Below are 18,456 nucleotides of genomic sequence, written 5' to 3'. Positions count from 1 at the left end.
TTATAATTGAAAATTGAAACCGAGGAAAAACAGAAAAAAAAATTTTTTTGTCACCCAAATCAATCGATATTTTTGATTTTAAATATTCTGGTAAATCAGAAAAATCTCACCCTGAAAGACATGTTGATGGTTTTTTTTCAAATTTTCTGAATTGGAATTTCAAGTCGACAAAAAAAATTGTGAACCTGGATCTTTAAAATTTTAGAAACAAAAAACTTTTTTTTCTGTCAAAGTAGTCTTTAGTGTGTATGTGTGTGTTTGTCACCATCCCATGATGATGATGATCATAGAATAATATTTTCTGATAACGAAAAAAAAATTCTTGATATTCGTTTGAAATTTTTTTTTCACAGAAAATTTCCCTAGAGATATGATGATGATGATGATTATGATTATGATTCTGAACGACATCGGAAACAAAATTTACTTTCAAAAGTTTATCGTGAAAAAAATACATCAATATATATGCTTTACACAGATGAGAATCCCTAAGAATTTGTTTTTTCTTAAATTTCATTCCAAAAAGGTCATATATAAAGCAGGAACTTTAATAATGAAGAAACACGTGTTGTGTGTGTGTTTGTTGGATAAATGGTGGATGTTGTGACACTGTGAAAAAACAGTTTAAGAATCCAAATTGTAATTAAAAACAAAAAACAAAGACCATTTGCAAATGATTAGAAAAAAGATTGATTTTTTTTTTAATCGGAAATAGAAAAAAAGCTTACAAATCAAAATTCATTGTAACATAACAACAACAACAGCAAGAAAAAAAAGTGAAGAATCAAAATGAACCAAATTCTTAAGGGATTTACAATGAAACGGAGTGAAGAAACAAAACAAAAAAAAAATTCAAACAATATGAAAAACAAAATTAAATCGAATCGTATTTCATTCTTTTCGTGTTTAAAAATTATGATTCTATGATTTTATTATTGTCGTTTTTTCTTTTCTTCCAGTTATTCACTCATTTGATTAGCTAGTTGTTTTCGCCTGATTCGATGAATTTTTTTTTCTCTGTTCATTTCATATATCCGATAATGTTTTCTTCTTCCCAAAATGATTATCAGATACGATACACACACACACACATTTTCATAATGACATTGAAGAATTTCAATCATTAATGTCATGTGTTTTTTTGTTTCATCGAACAGAATTTGTTTTGATCCACAATCCATGACAATCCCCGAAAAAAAACAATTCGTCGAATTTATCGTTTTTTGTTGGAATATAATTGAAAAAAAAACAAAAGAAAATGATTTAGAGCAACAAGAAAAAAAAACTCTAATCAACTCAACTAAAGAAAAAACTGGTCATAATAATGATGATGTAGAAAAACTTATCGAATCAGCGAATCGGTTGTGAATCGAACATCTTTATTATCCTTTTTTTTCTTTTCTTTTTCATGAAAACAAATGATGATGATGATGATGATGAGTTCAAATATATCGTAGATATACTGAATTCATCATATTTTTCGAGACCATTTCTTCTTATTTTTTTTGTCCATCATTATTGATCACTAAACACACAGAGACACATTCTTTATTTTTTTTTACGGAACCTGAACCCTACAATATACAGACAGTGAACAACGTTCATCGGAACACAAAGAATTTATTATTCATGTTATAATATGTTCAGTTCGTAGATCGAAGACAAATTGGCTTTTCTCTCTTTCTCTCTCTCTCTCTCTCATTCAATTCTTATAGTTCTAATCTCTTTTTTGTGTCATTGCTGCTGTGAAGCCATCATTTTATTTAGACAATCAATGGATTTTTATCATTTTTTTCCAGTTTCTTTGGAAAGATTCTTTTTTCTTCTTCTTTTCGGTTTTCTATTCCTTTTTTTTTGATTTATAGTATTACATTGGCTAAATGAATTAAATATTATATATATCATTATCATTTGAACTTGAAAGAAAAAAAAAATAAGACGAAGAAAACGAGAAAAGAAATTAAAACTATGGCTCAAATTTCGAGAGAATGTTTGTTTGATTGTTTTTTTTTTGCTATTTCATTACATTTAATAGAAAAAAAATGCCAAAGCCATAAATAAAAAATAATTTCAACAACAACAACAAAAAAACATCTGAGTAAAGAAAAATATACCGCGCTGCACCACGGTGAATAAATGAGAAAAACAAAAAAAAAGATGAAGAAATGATGAAAACGAAAAAAAAAATATGAAATTGATATCGTCATCGGTTCATTCAATTATGGGTTCTATTCGCCTTTTTTTTGTTTTGTTTTCACATTATTTGTGTTTGCAAAATGGCCGGCACAATCTAATAGAGAGTTATGAACATACGGACACATAATGTTGGAACGTTCATATTTCTTTTACTTGACGAATGTTTGTGTGTGTGTGTGTGTATCAAATGAATCGAGGAACAACCGACCGACCGACCAACCAACTAAAAAAAAACGGGCTTCATTACTAGAAACAGTGATGGTTTCATCTGGGTAAAACAAATGTAAAAAATGAACGAAAGAATTATTGAAATGGTTGATTGATATTTACTTGGACCGCCGACATTTATATATAAAAATGATTGGCTAAATTCGTTATTTTTTCCCTTTCTTGTTTTACTTATTGTTCAGTGTGTGTGGCCACACAACAACAACAACAACAACAATCGAGAAAATTTTTTCCTTTAATAAGACTCACCGCCCAATCTACAAACAATGACCAAGCAACAGCAATTCAGTATAATACATGAACAATTTAGCACACAAATGAAAGAAAATTGAGCAGAAAAAAAGTAAGAAATAAGAAAGAAAGAAAAAAAAGATGCTGATGATGTTATGAAGAAAATTGAAATGGAAAACAAAAACAAAAAAAGTGTGTGTGTCTGGTAAATAAGGCAATAATATCGTAACAACAATCGATGCAAAGATTCGATTGATTTTTTTTTCGTTTTTATTTTTGCTGACTTTTATTTCGAAACAAGAATAAATGGATGAAATAACAATTGAAAAAGGCTAACGATTACGATTCTTTTGAATCCAACGTTCGTTTGTGTGTGTGTGTGTGTGTGTAAGCAAACCTCATAATGTCGGTGTATAGATCTGGTTAAAGGAATTTTGTTTTTGGCAAAATATTTGATGAAATTCATTTGAAAACTTTCACAAAATATGTGTCATTATCATTTTCATTATCAATGATTTCGATTCTGAATCAGAATCCACATGTGATATGATATATGACCTCAATTATTGATGAACAGAATACTTGAAAAAATTTCCTATTCGAATCCATCATCATCATCTTCGTCATAATCACTGAAATCATCCACTTGATTTCGTAGCACATACATTATTATCAATTTTGTTGATGATGATAAAATCTGGGCAAAAAAAAATTTCGAGTACCAAATAATAATAATAATAATAAAGAACATTTCAAAGAGCAAATAATAATCATTTAATATATCATTATACTATTAATATGTGATAATTCGACTATATCATCAGCAAATACATGATTATTGAATCAGGAATATTCCGTTCGAGGGAAATGATGGAAATGAAATTCAGGACAGAATGATGATGATGATGTTGAAAAAGAAAAAACTCATATTCTAATAATTTCGAATTATAATAATAACGATGATGATGATGATGATGATCGACAGAATGATCACCGATTTTTTTGTTTTCTATCCACCAATGTTAATATTGATCAATGATCTCAATGTTGATGATGATGATGGAAAAAAACGAATTGAAAATTCGTAATATTTAGAAATTATTATATTGTTTATACTGTATACAGTATTATTGAATGTTTACAATACAGATATTTTCATGAAAGAAGAATTGTGATGAAATGTTTGATGATGATGATGATGAGAATTATAAATATTGATGTCATGATTGGCAGATTCATTTTTTTTTTCGTTAATGTTGCACATCATCATCATCATCATCATTATCATATGATGCAAACGCATCAAAAATATTCTGTAAACACAGAGAATATGTACACACACACACACACACAAAAAAAAAATGATTTTCATTCATTTATATTGAATTTATTATTACAAACACAGACAGGCATTATTGAATCAAATGATCATTGAAATCAAATATATTCTCAGCATGAAATTTATTCTATATCTTTTTTTATATTCATTTTTCATTGTCACATTCGACATTTTTTTTTTGTTAACATTGTGAATAAGAATTAATGGGCGTTTTATTTGAATTTATAGAATAAATGTTTGAATTTCCGGCCTCAGTTTTTTTTTCTCGGATATATTTGTATTCAAGTATAGAATCACGAATCACCGGGAAAAAAAATGTTAAAAATAAAGTTTAACATAATGCTAGAATTTTCCATTTTCATTTAAAATATTTCTATTTTTGGAATCCAAACGAAACATTTTCCACCGTTCGTAAATGAAACATGAAAATTTTTTTTTTTTTTTTCATCGAACCAAATCTTATTATTCAATATGAATGAATATTTATTCGCAATTTTGTTTTCCTACTACCGTAAGAAATTTTTCAAAATATGATTATGGTTTTTATTGAGGGATTTTTGTTTACTTCTGGAACATGTTGTTTGTCAAAGGAGAAAGAAAAAAAAATTTGTGATCTTCCAAATGCATTAACCATTACACAGTGGCCATTTGCGTTACACATCGCATGTATTTAGTAAATAAGTCGATTGTCTTCAAATCAATTTCAGATCCATTATATGAATATTAATGCTCCATTGTTTAGTCATGCATCGTTAATCATAAACAGCAGAATATAAAATGATTGATTCCAGAATATTCAAAAATTCATTCAGGTAATTACAATCAATCAAACAAAATTGATTGTAAAACTATATACAACAAAAATCAACGATAATGACATCGATAAACGGAATCTATCTATCTATGAGAGAACTGAAAGCGAGGAAAAATGAATGAAAAAATCCAAATTTTTTCTGATTTTTCGTTAACATTTTCATTTCATTTCACTGTTTGTTGAACACATATTACGTTTATAATGATGATGTTGTTGATGATCTGGGTTTGTCGTTTCATAAGAAAAATTCAAAAAAAAAAACTTCATACAATAACAACAAACACAACTTGATGACAACAGATTCTGCAAAATGGGTGAATTATAGAATTTATATCTGGAACCATATATATTGTTTTTTGTTTTGTTTTGTTTCTCGATTACTCAACATGACCGACTTTAGCTGATGATTTCGTAGCAATGTAATAATATTAAGAATTTGGATACTTGGATCATTTTTTACACACACACTGAACACAGACCATATGGGTATATGGGTTGATGAATTTTTTTTCTCTATTTTTTTTTTTTTTTTTTTTTGGTTCACCACCAAACCCTAAACGCACTAACACATAGACGTGTTTCATTTTTATCAATAAAAGTCAGATTTTGTTTTTCGTCATTTTTGTTATAGTTTTCTTTACAGTAGACAATATTTTTTCTCCAAATGTGTTTGGTGTGCGTGTATCGTGGTGTTTTAAATTTTCTGGAACATTTATGGAACAAAACAGTGTAAAAAAAATGTTTGTTTTCTTAACTTTCATCATATACGTGATTTTACAGCAAATTTAGACAAAACCAACTTTTTTGTTTTGTTTTTTTTTTGTTTAAAAAAATGCAAATTTTTGCAACCTTTTCATTTGAATGCAAATATGCAAAATTTAAGAAAATGAATTTTTCACTCTTTCGGTTTTTTCTTTAAGCAATTTATTCGTAAGAAAAATTTTGTCATCCATGATGTGTGTGTATGTGTGGGAGGTGGTTTGTGTGTTTGTGTGTGTGTGTGTGTTGCGTTTAGATCAATTATCTCATCATTTCGTTGGATAAATGAAAAAATTCTGGAACACACCAATTCCTTAGAATTGAATCATTTTCAATCGCAAAGTCATCATGAGTTGTTAAATTCCAAAATTGTTGTTGTTTATCATCATCATCATCATCATCATTCAGTCACACACACACACATACATTGACTTTGTTGTTATTGTTTGTTTGTTTTTATGTTTACCATTTCTATTCTACGACAAAATTGAATAACAACAAATGTTTTTGTAACAATCATCATTCATGTGACCCCAAGAAATCATCTTGTTGTTTGTATTTGTATTTGGATTCTTGAGTGTGTGTGTGTGTGTGTTTGAGCTCACTTGTGTTTTCATTTTTTTTTGTTTGTTGTTGTTGTTTTTGTCAATAAACGAAACGGTCATGGAAATAGAATTTTTTTCGAAAATAAAAATAGAATCCTCTGTGAAATAAAACGAAAGGTTTTCTTTTTTTTTTTTGGTTAATTTTTATCCAGAATAGAAAAAAATTCCATGTAAAAGTTCTAGAGAGTTTATTATTATAATCATGATGATGATGAAGATGATGTAAAAATGAATTCTCAACAACAATAGTTGTGTGTGTGAATTGGCTGGAAAAAAAAAAATTTTTTTTGGCCATTTTTTTTTCTCTCTTCTTCATTTGGTTTTTATATATATATATATATGATGATGATGTAAAAGTTTTTATTTCTGTTATTTAGGCCATCAACTTTCTCAATAATCATCATCATCATCATCATAACCAAGTTGATCAAAGTTTTTATTCGATTTTTATCCGGCTATTCGTTTTTTTTCAATATTTTCATTCCATTTTTGTTCTTATTATTATTATTATTATTATAACTTGATCATCACCAAAAACTTTATGTTTGGCATTACCGCCGTATTTATAAATGAAATCATTCGAATCTATTTCTACTTCGAATGGTGTTTCTCTGTGTTTGAAAAAGAATAATAACGATTATATATAATCCAATTTACTCAATACATACATTTCATTTAAAGATAAAGATTTTATCCAAATTTCAGCTATAAAAAAATGACGACTTTATCATCATCATCATCGGCAGCATTGAGAAAAACAAAAATAATTAATGATATTAATTATTTTATTATTAATTTGGCAACCAGATAAAAAAAATGAGTAAAAAAAAAATAACAAACAAACAAACAACATTTCGTTGATGTTGAATGGTGTGTGTGTAACATATATTCGTAGATTCAAAAAAAAAGTGTCATCAACAGAATGAAAACTCATATTATACTATTCTGATTGGTATTATTTGGAATAATATTAAATTTTCATATTCATTTGTTCGTTGTTCCGACAACAATGATGATGACTGAATTGTATAATATTCAAATGCCAATAGATTCCATTGCTGTTTAGTCAAACAATATAAATGACGACCATGATGATTTGGAAAATTCTGTTGTTGTTGTTGTTGTAATTCTATATTCATCAGCATAAAATTTTCATCATTATTATTATTAAAATGAGAATTACTATTCAATGATGATTGTTGTTGTTGTTGTTGTTGTCGTTGTCGTCGTTTTTTCTGCCGCAATTTGACGCATAGTTTATCATCATAATTTATTTCATTCTCAAAATTCATTGAAATTGTTGATGATGAATATTGAGAATGGTTTGATAATAATTGTATGGATTCGTTTAAACGAACTTGATAATGATTATTAATGTTATGATTAAATGATGGGATTGTTAAATGCCGTCGACATTGTTCCACATTTATAATCTTAACGGGTCGATGATTTAACATATCTTGTTCATAATTTAAATTAACAATGACACATTTATGTGAACTAGTCCAACTACTTGTACTAGTAGTAGTAGTAGTAGTAGTCGATTGTTTTGGTGAACAAATCGGTCTGATTAGATTCAATTTATCCGTCTGTATACGTTGTTCTAATTTCAATAATGTTAATCGTTGTCGCTGTTGTTGTTGTTGTTTTCTTTTTGGATCATCAATGATTTGTTGTTTAATTGAACCAACACGAAATTCATTTGACTCGATATTATCTTTACTTAGACGAACAGAACCAAGTATTACAGTTATATTATTATTATTGGCCATCATTGATTTTGGATCAATTTGTCCAACATTGAAACATGTTGTTTGTGCAATGATCGTATCCAATGTGATCAATGTACCATCACAATAATAATGTCCATTAATGTTGATTTTAGCATACCAAGGCCAATATCCTGGATAGGATTTTTGTCCATCATCATCATCATTATTATTATTATCATAATCATTATTAATAGTAGTTCCACCAATAATAGCAACATCTTCATCGAATATTAAAGAATCCATTGGTATATGATTGATGCCACATTTTATATCCGAACATTGCATATAATAAACTTGTTTACTTTTACATTGTATTGGATAACTTTTTTTTTTATTTCGTCGACCAATGAATGTCATATATGATGAAATTGGATGTATGAAAAATGGAGAAAAAAAAATAAAAATAAAAACCAAATAATATGTGCCATAATCAACTAACTTACGGTGATGGTAATGTTGTTCCTGGAACGAATCGCGTGAAACCAATTGATGATGCATCTGAAACAATACCGGAAGCGAAATATCTGCTCTCAATTTGTATTAATTTTCTTTCAAACAAAACAAAACAACAACAAAAAAATCGAAAATATTATCAGGTTATTTTCGGATTTGGGGTGGAGGTTGGAAACTTACTCAAAATAATTTTCCTCACAAATATTATGTCCCAATATTGGTGTATGATTATCATAATTATAATAACCACCATTGGCACCATTGTTATTTTGTGTTTGATTCGTATTATATGTTGATGAATGATCATTGCATACCAATGAATGTTTACCCCTCGTTATGGCGTCCAAATATCCTTCATTCATTATGGACAATGTTGTCATTTTAATCAATTTTGTTCTGGTTGTTGTCGTTGTTGTTGTTGTTGTTGTTGTTGTATGAGATAATTTTGGCGGTACCATAACCATTAATCGAAGACAATTAATTTCATCGGCACCATTTCTACAATCTCTTATATTGTCACAGGTTTGATTCAATAATATACATTGTCGATCACCACAATGGAAATGGGCTGTACTACTACCACCACCACCACCACCATTACTAATGGAACAATATGTACAATTTGATTCATCCGTTTCATCTAAACAATCGAATATACCATCACAGATTTTATAATGTTGTGATTGTAAACGAAGCTGTGTAGCACAATCCGGTTTATTATGACATATTTTTCTACGTTGACGACGTTGTTGATTCCATATACCAAAATCATTTTGTCTTTCTTCATCATCGTCAACAACAACAGCAGCAGCAGGAAATGTAGAACATGAAATTTTTTTCATCAATTTTTCTGGTAACCATCTGTGACAAGAATCAAAGAATTCTTGACAAAAATTTCTACATGGTAATATAATTATATCTTCATTATTATTTTGACATTCTGGTTGTAATAGATTACATAGAAATTGTTTCGACAATGAATAACATTCTGAATCGATCAATTCTTTGAATTGTATAAATTCTTCTTCAATTGAACTAAGATTCCAATGATGGAAAAAATTTGGATATGATGTTTGATTATATGGCAAAAAACGACAATATTGAAGATTGATACGGCCACATTTACGTGGTGGTGGTGTTGGTTCCATTTGTAGACCTTCAAGCATACCAGGAAACATTGATTTATGATGCCATGGATTTCCTGAAACAGAAGCCGATAAATCCATTGAATATTTTTCAGCACCACCGCCACCAACACCACCAACACCTACGATGTTGGATCCACCAATCCGATGAAATGGATGCCAACGTCGTTCTTGAACATCAATCGAATTATGATCGACCATTAAATTGTCAAAAATCTTCAAACGATTATTGATAATTTCTTCAGCAAGTATTAAATAAATATCCGATGTTTCAACATTTGAAGATTTATCGGAAGCAACATGTACATTTAAATGTATAATTGTTTCGGATGGTGAATTCCGTTTTCGTTCAAATGCAATTATTTCAGTCTTTACAAAAGATCCACTAATCATACTTTGTTGAAATAAACTATCGATTCGTTTCCGTAACATATTGGAGAATTGACGAAATTCATTTGAATCAACATTTTCCAGTTCGTTTTGAAGAAAATCCTGATTACGTACAACAAATTTTGCTTTAAATACACGTTCTAACCAAAAAAAAAAAAAAAAAAAAAAAAAAAAAAGAAATGTTTTCATTGTTATAATAATAATAATCATAATTAATTCTCTCATACAAACCTCTTAAATGTTTGCCATCGAAAAAGTTCACTATATTATCAAGAACAAAACAACAAAAAAAATAAGGAACAAAGTAAATCATAAAATATTTGGACCTAAAATGAATTTTCTAAATCTTATGATTTAATTAAACTTACGATTATAATAGATTCCAGACATTAATGCCGTAACAAGAAAGATGAATGCAATGAAAAAACACATACAATTACATGGTGTACAGAATTCATTCTTAGGCCAACGTATGTGTCCATGTTGTTCAATGAATTCGATGGGATTAAAATCCTGTAACGATTGTTGTTGTTGTTGCTGTTGTGGGATGATTAAACTATTATTTGGATCACCAACCGTTATTATACTATTCATATCAATTGATTGCTGTTGTTGTTGTATCGTTGGCTGCTGTTGTTGTTGTTGTTGTTGAAACATGGGCGTCATCGTTCCTGTCAAATCTGTAGATTGATATTGTTGTTGTTGAAGATGATGAATATGTGGAGGTGGTATCGGTTGTGAATTAATCATCAAAAATGATGATGATGATGATGATGTTGGTGGAATCGGTGTTACCGTATAAATATGACCATTACTAACATTATTAATGTTGATGCCATTTTTTTTCGAACGATTTCGATTACGACGTGAACGTTCGATTGTTGAATGATCGTTTGTTGTTGTTGTTGTTGTTGTTGGTGGTGGTGACATATTTCATTATTATAAAAAAAACTAAGACCATAACAATGAATTCATGATGATCACAATTAAATTCAATGATGATGAATTACGCTGTCTATGAATCATCACTTATCAATGAGCTATTTATAAATCGTTTGAACTATTAACAATTATTAATGAAACAAGAAAAAGTGTTATTTGACTCAAAGAAAAAATTGGTTTCACCAAAAGATTCAAAATAATAATAAAAACAGCAATAAGACAATAAACGATTCATGAATTCATATTTTATGTACAAAAAAAAACAAATCGAATGTCGTTACACATGAAAGATTATGATGATCGTGTTTCCATTTCTTACTTTTCATTCATTATTTCTTTCGCCCATTTTCTCTTTTCTTTTCTCTCTCTCTCATCCGTTTTTTTGTTTGGTTAGTTTCTGGATCTTTCAACCACGATACCTTTTTTTTCCAGTTCAGTATTTTTTTTTTCGTCATTTGCTTGTATTATGCAACCCAAAGAAATATATAAAATATATTGACCAAAACTGATCAAAATTCAAACAAAAACCATCCTGGATTCATAAGAGCGGAACATGTTGTTGTTATTTATTTTGAACGACAATAACAACAACAACAACAACAAAAAAGAAACAACTTTTCTTCTTTTCAGCAATCCAGATATGTAAAAAAGAAAAAATCAACCAAGAGAAAGAAAGAGAGAAAAGAAAAGAAAGAAAGAAAGATGGATTTTGGTCTTTGAACATAAAGAGAAATATATTCGTCAAATTATGCATAATAATAATTGGCCATCATAATCATCAACAACATAACAATACCATTGTCACTATTTGACGTCATAATGTTGAAAAAAATGATGAAGATCGTAGTAATAATAACAATACTGCTGTTGTTGTTGTTGTTGTTGTAGTTGTTGTTGTTGTTGTTGTTGTTGTTGTTGATAACTATTAACACTCTATTTGCCCAGAAAAACAAACCAAGTGTAACGGTTTTTTTTTCACAATAGCATTTGTGTGGATATCAAAACCTGAAATAATAAATTCCTTCTAACTTACTGAATGAATAAATCACAATATTCATTCATTGATTCATTCAAAATTGGAATTTGAAATTTGTAATTTGAACAACAAGTTTCGTAAATAAATAGATTGGGTTGCGAAAAAAAAATCCATTTGATTTGTATTACTTGGATGTGATTTATGATAATGTTTCCAAAAAAAAAAAAAAAAAAAATAAAATTTATATGCCGATCATCATCGAGCTTGTTGAATCACACAATGGAATTCATAATGAATTTTTATTATTTGTATTACATCATCACCAAGATTTAAATTTCATGGGAATTTGAAAAAAAAATTTTCTGTTGTTGTTGCTGTTGTTGAAATCATTATAATAATTCAAAAAAAAAAAAAAAAAAATCAGAAAATCAAACTATCAATCTATTGATTTCCTTCTTTTAGCCATGTGAATGATTTTTTTTTCTGCCTGGACACAAGTTTTCACAATCATCATCCATATGAAAAAAAAGGAAGGAGAAATCAAATCTTACAAATGTCACCACATAAATATCATCGTCATCATAATAGAATTACATGATTTCATGATGGAAGAAAAAAATTCAAATTTTATTTGTAAACATTTTTAAATTGAATGTATAAATAATAAATTGAATTCAAATCCAATTTTTTGTCATAAATTCAATTGTGAATGTTGAGTATGAAGAATGATAAAATGAGATTCGAGAATGTCCACGGTCGGAATTTGAGAAACGGAAAAAAAGACAATAAAGAAAATCGCCATCACGAATTTTTTTTTGGTGAGGAAAAAAATAAGAATCAGCAACAAAACCAAAATCAATTCCAATCAATCGACCAAATACAAACAACAGAATTATTATTCTATAGAATTGTTAATTAATTAAAATCTCAAGTCATTTAGTCACTTTTTTTGTATATATAGAATTTATTATTATCATTTTCAATTGCTCAGTATTAAATCATTATATATATCAATAAAATGTTGAATATGAAATGTCAACAATAACATTGTCATGATTGATTTTAAATCAATCAATCAATCAATCAATTTAATAAATAATTTTTTTTTAAATTTGTTTTTTTTTCTCACAAATGTCAATGGTGGACCAGAATATTGGATGAATTAATGGATGATGGCAAGAGAGAGAGAGAGAGAGAGAAAATGATGAATGCAGTGGGTGGGTGGATGTGCCTAGGAATGATTTTGGATGGGCGGTCTATTTTTTTTTTGTGTGTTGTGAATATTTATATTTGTACGATCACAATCGTTTGTTCAATCTAAAAAAAAAACCGCAAAGAAAAGACATTTATTAATTATCAACAATATATAATATGCACATTTGGGAAAACACAAAAAAACAAGCGATAAACATAATAAACAACATAAAAGGGGAAGAGAGAAATTGATTGAATTTTTTTTGTTTTGTTTTGTTTTGTTTTCTTTCGTTTGAACAAGAATTATGATCATATATAATGTGTGTGTGTGGGGGGGGGGTAATTAATTGGGAAGAATTTAGATTCTTTTTTTGAGTGTTTTTTCTTTTTGGAAACACAAAATGGAAAAAAATCTTGTATCATCAGATGGATGTGTCAGTGTGGGTGTGAATGCGGCATTTTAATAAATCATTTTTTTTCGGGAAATTTGTGTATATATAACATTTTAAACAATTTTTTTTTGTTAGAAAAATTCATTCAAAAAAAAAAAAAAAAAAAAAAAACAAAAAATTTTATCGAATCAAATCAATAATGATAGCTATTATAATTGGCCATTGATGCTGTTGCTTTTTGTGTATCATTATCAGTTGTGGATGATTGTCGGTTATTACAGACAACATTACCACCAGAATTGCCGTATGACATTGATTCGATTGTATTTGCACGATAACCACCATATAATTGTTGTTGTTGTTGACCATTATTATCACTTTTATTTGGCCGTCTAACACCACCACCACCACCACCAAATCCACTATAATCAGATTCATCAAAACTATATGAAACACCTTGATTGTAATTTAAATATGGTCTATAGTATTGATGAAAACTTGATTTATCCGTATAACTTTGTGATGTTTGTGGTGGTAATGGTTGTCGACGATAATTCGAAGAATTAGCTGCACCGGACATTACACCGACACCGCTAGCTAGCCATTCACTACGATCACGATATTCTTTTTCTAAACGGCTATCCAAAACTATATTATTACCGGAACCATTTGGATCAATATCATCGGGACCATTTCCGATTCCGGCATATGCATCTAATGAATAATTGTATGGATGATGTTGATGATCAATTGGTGGATATGATGAACTGGCAATATGATGAGGACTAGAACCGGAAACTTCATCTGTATAATATGGATTCGTTGATGTTTGATTATTACCATAAGAATTCGTGTATGGTGTTCGAGATGAATGTGGTGGTGTTGCATTAACATTATATGTTCTTGTTGTATTTGATGATGCCGATGGATGATGATAATCTCGCGATGTGCGTGAATGTATGATTTGATGTGTTGAAGCAACACTTGGATCATATAGATGACCATGTTGTTGTCTATATGGATCAATATCTTGAATATTATCATCATAATTATATAATTGTTGTTGTTGTTGTTGTTGTTGTTCATAATTATTATACATCACATGTGCGTGATCACCGAAACGCTGTTGTTGTTTTTGTTGTTGTTGTTGTGGATGTGTATGATGATGAGAATGTTGTTGTTGTGATTGTTGTGGCGGAATCTGATTATTTAAAATATCTTCTTCTAGATTAGTTTCATCTTGTGGATATCTTTGTGGTATAATATTCATCGGATTAGTTTGATGAGCATTTACATTGTCACTTAAATGATTTCCTCGTTGTTGTTGTTGTTGATTTTTAGTACTTCCACCGGGTTTCATTGATCGTTTTCCACTTGTAGTTGCTATACTTGTATCACGTTTAGTTGAAGCTGATGATGCTACGATTGGTGGATGTGTGGCACGCCAATAGGATTCTAGATATTCCGCCAATCGTTCACAAACATCATCCAATTGATTATCATCTAATACTAGATCAAACATTTCCTAAATAAATCATAAACAATGATTAGAATTTTAGAAAAAGAATCAGTAGATTATTACCGGTGGACATTGAGCTAATTTTTCGGAAGCAACAATTTGTACATTAAGACTTCTACTTTGAGATTTTCCCCGAGATTTAATCAAACGTTGTAGGACCTACATACATTGAATATGATGAGAATTTATTAATGATTGGATCACGTTCGCTGATGAAATTAAGTTTAATACCTTGGTTGAAGAAATTTTCAAATAAACATTGATTGGAGCTAATGAAGTTTTCAACAATTGCGAAGGATGGTTTATAGTATCACAATCAAGTACAACTAATTGCATAGTTCGAGCTAATTCAAATATCCTCTCTATTTCGGCTTGGACATCGGCTATTTCCGGAGGATAAAATGAAAGTTTAAGAATTAAAACATTTTATTTTATTTATTGTTTCACATACATATGGTCGATGCTCTTGAATTGATTCGACCATGATCCAATAATGCTTTTTTATTTGAATTAACTAACGGACGTTTGGCAAGTGAAATATCGGCACTCACACGTGTTATAATGATTCGTGATTCAAAACGATGTTTAATAAAATCAAATAATGCTTTTTGCATCATATCGGTCACTTCATAGCCTTTTAACGATGGACCAATCAATACAACTGGACGCATCGAAGGCACTACATCATAAGGTGGAATATTTTCGGCCTATTATCAACAAACCAAAAAAAAATTGTCAAAAATTTCCGTTTCCAATTAATAATTGAATACAAACCTTTTTGAAAAAAGTTTTTCTTCTTTCACGTGTTGTTGGTGTTGAAACAGCTGATTTATTACCTCTGGAATCGTCATCTAAAAATTGAAATCATAAAAAAAAGATCATCAATATTAGAAATCAATCAATAAGAATATTTTTTTTTTCATTTTCGAAAAAAAGAATCTAAATTCTATGAGACCTGGAGTCGAACCTCCCGAAGATCGTGAATGTTCATCCATTTTTGATGAAGAATTAAATCGATGTAAAAGTAATGAACGACCTTTGTGTGGATGATGTTGATGTGATTGTTGCTGTGAACGTAATAATTCCAATTTAACTGGACTGGGTATAAAACCGATTCTCGTTCCTTCTTTGACCACACGGCCAATCCACCAATCATTACTGTATTTCTATGGTTCGATAAAAAAAATGATCCAGTCAAAATGAATCAAAATGCTAATCGATAACTTACCTCTTTAATATGGAGATATTCATTTGCGTTGAATGAAAGGCCATAACCGGGTGCAGGACAAGTATCTTCAATTGTTGAATCAAATGAAACATTGGTGCGTACAGCGAACGCTACAGGCTTTATCTAAACAGACAGACAGAATAGATTGATTGATACATTAGATATTTGAATTTGTTTTTTTTTAGAAATCTCAATATTTGAACATTACTTGTGCTTTCTCTAATTGTATTAAGGCTTGTTTTTCAGCTTCACGTTTGGACAAATTCTTTTCATCAATATAATCAGTATCTGATAATGGTTCGCTAAAACTGTAATTTGAATCGTTGCAATCCTTTTTTTAAATTAGAATAAATGGGTGAGCCAAAAAAACTTTTTCCACAAAATAACATACCGCTTGAATCCAATCCATGTGTGGATAACGAATATCTCCTATTTGGATAATGGATTCATTTGATTGATTTATGCAAATGCAAATGCGAATATATTATCGGATCAGGCTAAAGATTTTTTTGTTTGTAACGATGCAGATATTTTTTTTTACAAACTATTTTTAGTGATCTAAATTTTTGAAAACTAATAATTTTTTTTATAACACGTTTTTGTTTTAATTTTCGTTAACACACTACATGTCTTTTTTTATATTATTGGTTCGGTGGACAATAAAAAAAAATCGAAATATTGTATTGATGAATTGATGATTCTATAGCAAACTTTATGTTCATCAAGAAGAAGAATACAATGGCAGATTTTAAAAACAACGCGGGCACGTTCTATTTTCGTAGTAGCGTGTAGGAGTGTGTGTGTGTGTAGCAAAACAACAACAACAACAACAAAAAATTTATCCACAAAATCGAATGTTAACTTTTTTGATGAATATAGAGAGAGAGAGAGAGAAAAGAAGAGATAATAAATCACAATCAAATGGACCAAGGCATTTAGCAAAAAACTAAAGCTAAGAAAAAGAAAAAAACACAGCGACAACAACAACAACAACAAGAGATGAATATACAAAACGTATATAGAATCGAAATTTATTGAAATTAAGAATTTTTTAGAGATCAAAAATTGATAATTATGATGATGATGATGATCCCGTAGCTTAGTATTGTGAAATTTTTCCACTTGTAACAATTATCTTGATTATATAATACATACATACACACACACACGCACTACAATTCACATTGAATTTTTTTTTTTGTATGAGAGAGAATACTCACACATACATATTTTGGAACATTTTAGAAATTAGGTGACGAACCAAAACTAATGGATCAGTGGACCACTGTTGGAAAAATGCGCATCATCAATGAACAACAATAAAAATAATAATAATAATAATAACAACAACAAAAACCATAACTATTGATGATGGTAGGCAGCGGTACAAATTTTGGAACCATCAACCAACCAACCAACCAACCGACCAACCGACCGACCGACCGACATTATCATTGTCGCTGTTTGGTTGACGATCATTCGCCATGCTCTTCTAGATAGTTTTACTTTCCACTTTATATAATGTTGGATCGAATAAATGGATATCCGAAAAAAATAGTATATAACAAAAGTAGCGGTAAATGGAACAGCATTCCACCCGTATGTTGTGTGTGTGTGTGTGTGTGTATGGTTTTGGGAGTCAGAAGATTTTTTTTTGTACCGAACCTAAATGTGTGTCACTCTCACTCATTTTCTCGTTTTGTGTGTGTGTGTGTTTTTTTTTGTTCGGGTTCCATTGGTTTTTGAATCGGTTTTTTTTCGACACAATTATCATCATCATCATTATTATAGACCACAGTATAGAAAGTATTTTTTTTTTGTATTTCAGTTCTCAAACTCGATTTGTATGTGTGTGTGTGTTCAGTACATATTTTTTCTTTCCTCACATTCATATACTCACTTCTTTTTTTTTTGCCATACTCTTGTTGCTGATTCATGTATCATCATCATGATTCGGAATGAAAATTCCATGTCTCTGTCATCATCATCATATTCTTATCGATGATGATGACAGTTATATTTACAGAAGAAAAAGGGAAAAATTTTTTTTTTCCAATTCAAGAATATTTTAACACGCATACGCGTGTATTCGTAACATTTATGAGATTGTCAAATCTATTGGATTCTTTTACTATTTATTTTTTTTTGTTTGTTCGTTTGAATTTAAACTGGATATAGTTTCGAATGGAATGTTGAACATTATAACAAACATGATTCTGGAATGATAAAATCATAGGAGAATATCAAAACAAAACAAAACAAAAAAAAATCGA

At 29.3% G+C, this 18,456-nt stretch overlaps 2 protein-coding genes across 4 annotated transcripts; both read right to left on the bottom strand.

Annotated features, from left to right (window-relative positions):
- Positions 1–6,939: 6,939 nt before the first annotated feature.
- Positions 6,940–10,854, bottom strand: LOC124496804 (uncharacterized). Its single transcript, XM_047060366.2, has 5 exons — positions 10,301–10,854; positions 10,164–10,193; positions 8,578–10,072; positions 8,388–8,492; positions 6,940–8,266 (listed from the first exon to the last, which is right to left on the bottom strand). Exons 1-5 carry the CDS (start codon positions 10,680–10,682, stop codon positions 7,108–7,110), a joined length of 3,171 nt encoding a protein of 1,056 aa, XP_046916322.2. The 5' UTR covers positions 10,683–10,854; the 3' UTR covers positions 6,940–7,107.
- Positions 10,855–13,166: 2,312 nt separating this feature from the next.
- LOC124497237 (uncharacterized) lies at positions 13,167–18,354 on the bottom strand. 3 transcript variants are annotated; one of them, XM_047060867.2, is made up of 9 exons: positions 16,575–18,354; positions 16,392–16,514; positions 16,184–16,306; positions 15,911–16,121; positions 15,730–15,806; positions 15,407–15,662; positions 15,187–15,338; positions 15,019–15,114; positions 13,167–14,961 (listed from the first exon to the last, which is right to left on the bottom strand). In XM_047060867.2, the coding sequence occupies exons 1-9, from the start codon at positions 16,590–16,592 to the stop codon at positions 13,630–13,632; spliced, it is 2,388 nt and encodes a 795-aa protein (XP_046916823.2). In that variant the 5' UTR covers positions 16,593–18,354; the 3' UTR covers positions 13,167–13,629. The 3 variants fall into 3 exon arrangements, with proteins under 3 accessions (XP_046916823.2, XP_046916824.2, XP_046916825.2); XM_047060868.2 differs by having other exon boundaries at positions 15,923–16,121; XM_047060869.2 differs by having other exon boundaries at positions 15,992–16,121.
- Between the last annotated feature and the right edge of the window lie 102 nt (positions 18,355–18,456).

The sequence above is a fragment of the Dermatophagoides farinae genome, chromosome 7 (assembly GCF_024713945.1).
Source record: "Dermatophagoides farinae isolate YC_2012a chromosome 7, ASM2471394v1, whole genome shotgun sequence".
NCBI lineage: Eukaryota > Metazoa > Arthropoda > Arachnida > Sarcoptiformes > Pyroglyphidae > Dermatophagoides > Dermatophagoides farinae.
The sequence above is the reverse complement of the archived record's forward strand: the minus strand, read 5'-3'. Positions and strand labels throughout refer to the sequence as shown.

What these genes read in the sequence shown, in the direction of transcription:
- LOC124496804 (XM_047060366.2), bottom strand. Translation starts at nt 10,682, where the DNA reads ATGATTAATTCACAACCGATACCACCTCCACATATTCATCATCTTCAA. An exon ending in CGATGGCAAACATTTAAGAG is followed by an intron (nt 10,073 to 10,163) that starts GTTTGTATGAGA and finishes TTTTTTGGTTAG; the next exon opens with AACGTGTATTTAAAGCAAAA. An exon ending in GGAACAACATTACCATCACC is followed by an intron (nt 8,267 to 8,387) that starts GTAAGTTAGTTG and finishes TAAAAAAAAAAG; the next exon opens with TTATCCAATACAATGTAAAA.
- LOC124497237 (XM_047060867.2), bottom strand. An exon ending in GAAAAACTTTTTTCAAAAAG is followed by an intron (nt 15,663 to 15,729) that starts GTTTGTATTCAA and finishes TGTTGATAATAG; the next exon opens with GCCGAAAATATTCCACCTTA. An exon ending in TGAAAATTTCTTCAACCAAG is followed by an intron (nt 15,115 to 15,186) that starts GTATTAAACTTA and finishes CAATGTATGTAG; the next exon opens with GTCCTACAACGTTTGATTAA.